Raw genomic sequence first — 1,414 nt, forward strand, 5'->3', positions numbered from 1 at the left:
TCGGCTCCTCTCGCCTCCTCTCGCCTCCTCTCGGCTCCTCTCGGCTCCCCTCGGCTCCTCTCGCCTCATCTCGCCTCATCTCGGCTCCTCTCGGCTCATCTTGCCGTCGAGCTCGCAGAGGACGTAGACCCAGGGCTTGGCCGGGTGGAAGTCGAGGTGGCGAGGGCCACTCGCCTTGCGGACGTGTCGCGGACGTGTCTCCTTCTCTCCTCTTCTCTCCTCTTCTCTCCTCTCCTCTCCGCTCTCCCTTCCCTTCTCTCGGCCCACCTCGGGCAGCAGCAAGTGCCGCTCGCTGTTGGCCGCGCCGGCGAGCGAGCCGCGGGCCACGTCGAACGCGTACACCCACACCCTCGACGCGCCTGCACTCATCAGTGATGGCCCATGCGGAGTGATGGTCCGCGGAGGTGTCGCAGTCACACGCCCTCGACGCGCCCAGGTCGCAGGCGAGCGCCCACGCGCCGCTGCCCGGGTCGAGCCGCACCTGCGGGGGTTGTGGCAAGTCTCTAGTACCGTACGATGGTGAGGACGCACCTGCGGGGGTTGTGGCAAGCTTCACCCATACCTTACCCCTTCTGCCCCCCCCCTCCTCCGACCCCCCAGGCTAGATGGAGTAGTCAGATGTAGATTCTGCCCCACACAGCCCCTTACCCCTTCACCCTCCACCCTCGCTGCTTGGTGTTTCTGAACACGCCTCTCGCCGCATGATCAGCCCTGCCCGTGTGCAGTGACCTCGCCAACGGCACCTGGTGAGGGTGGCACGCTTCTTGCCGGTCAGCGAGCTGCGGGTTCAGCCTGACGACGTGGTGCTTCGAGTCGGTGGCCGCCTACAGGAAGGGTCCAGGAACGGTCTACGAAAGGTCTAGGAAAAGCCTCGTGGTGCTTCGAGTCGGTGGCTGCCCCGACGCTGCCGTCGGCGGCGATCGGCAGCACCGACAGCGTCGACGCGCTGTAGTTGGCACAGAGCGCCCACGCCCCGTCGGCAGATAAGCAAAAGTGCGCCGGGTTGCCGAGGGCGTCGGCGCTGCTAAACTCCTCGAGCATGCCATCAGCGGCTACCTTGTACGCGCGGAGCTTGCCGCTGCCCGCGGCGTACACGCAGCCATTGCTGGGATGCTTTTCCATCCAGCCGACATGGTGTTTCAGCTCCGAGAAGCCCACCCTCTCGCCCGCCCGGTAGACCATGACGCCCTTCTTCTCCACGGCGGGCGGCGGCAGCTTGCCGTACGCCGGGGAGTCCGACACCTTGACCTGGGCTGCGGGCGATGAGCCGACGTAGCTGTACATCTTCGTTCCTGCCGACGATGTGTCCGGCGCAACCGCGCTGAATGGCTCGAGGCGCCCTGAACACACTCCGAACCGCAAGTAGAATTAAGAATTCCCTGCCGAGAAAAGAATTAAAGAAGCGGTTCTTCCG

The 1,414-nt window shown here is 65.3% G+C and overlaps 1 protein-coding gene across 1 annotated transcript in view; it reads right to left on the reverse strand.

The window, feature by feature from the left end:
• Positions 1 to 1,284, reverse strand: part of EMIHUDRAFT_114433 (hypothetical protein) — a gene marked incomplete at both ends in the record, with an annotated part of 7,607 nt that extends 6,323 nt beyond the window's left edge. The window contains 4 exons of the mRNA XM_005780374.1: positions 268 to 359; positions 418 to 481; positions 744 to 824; positions 931 to 1,284. Of these exons, the coding sequence (XP_005780431.1) occupies positions 268 to 359; positions 418 to 481; positions 744 to 824; positions 931 to 1,284 (591 nt within the window). The remainder of the gene's footprint in view (positions 1 to 267; positions 360 to 417; positions 482 to 743; positions 825 to 930) is intronic.
• Between the last annotated feature and the right edge of the window lie 130 nt (positions 1,285 to 1,414).

This window comes from Emiliania huxleyi (assembly GCF_000372725.1).
Source record: "Emiliania huxleyi CCMP1516 chromosome Unknown EMIHUscaffold_217, whole genome shotgun sequence".
NCBI classification, from domain to species: Eukaryota; Haptophyta; order Isochrysidales; family Noelaerhabdaceae; genus Emiliania; species Emiliania huxleyi.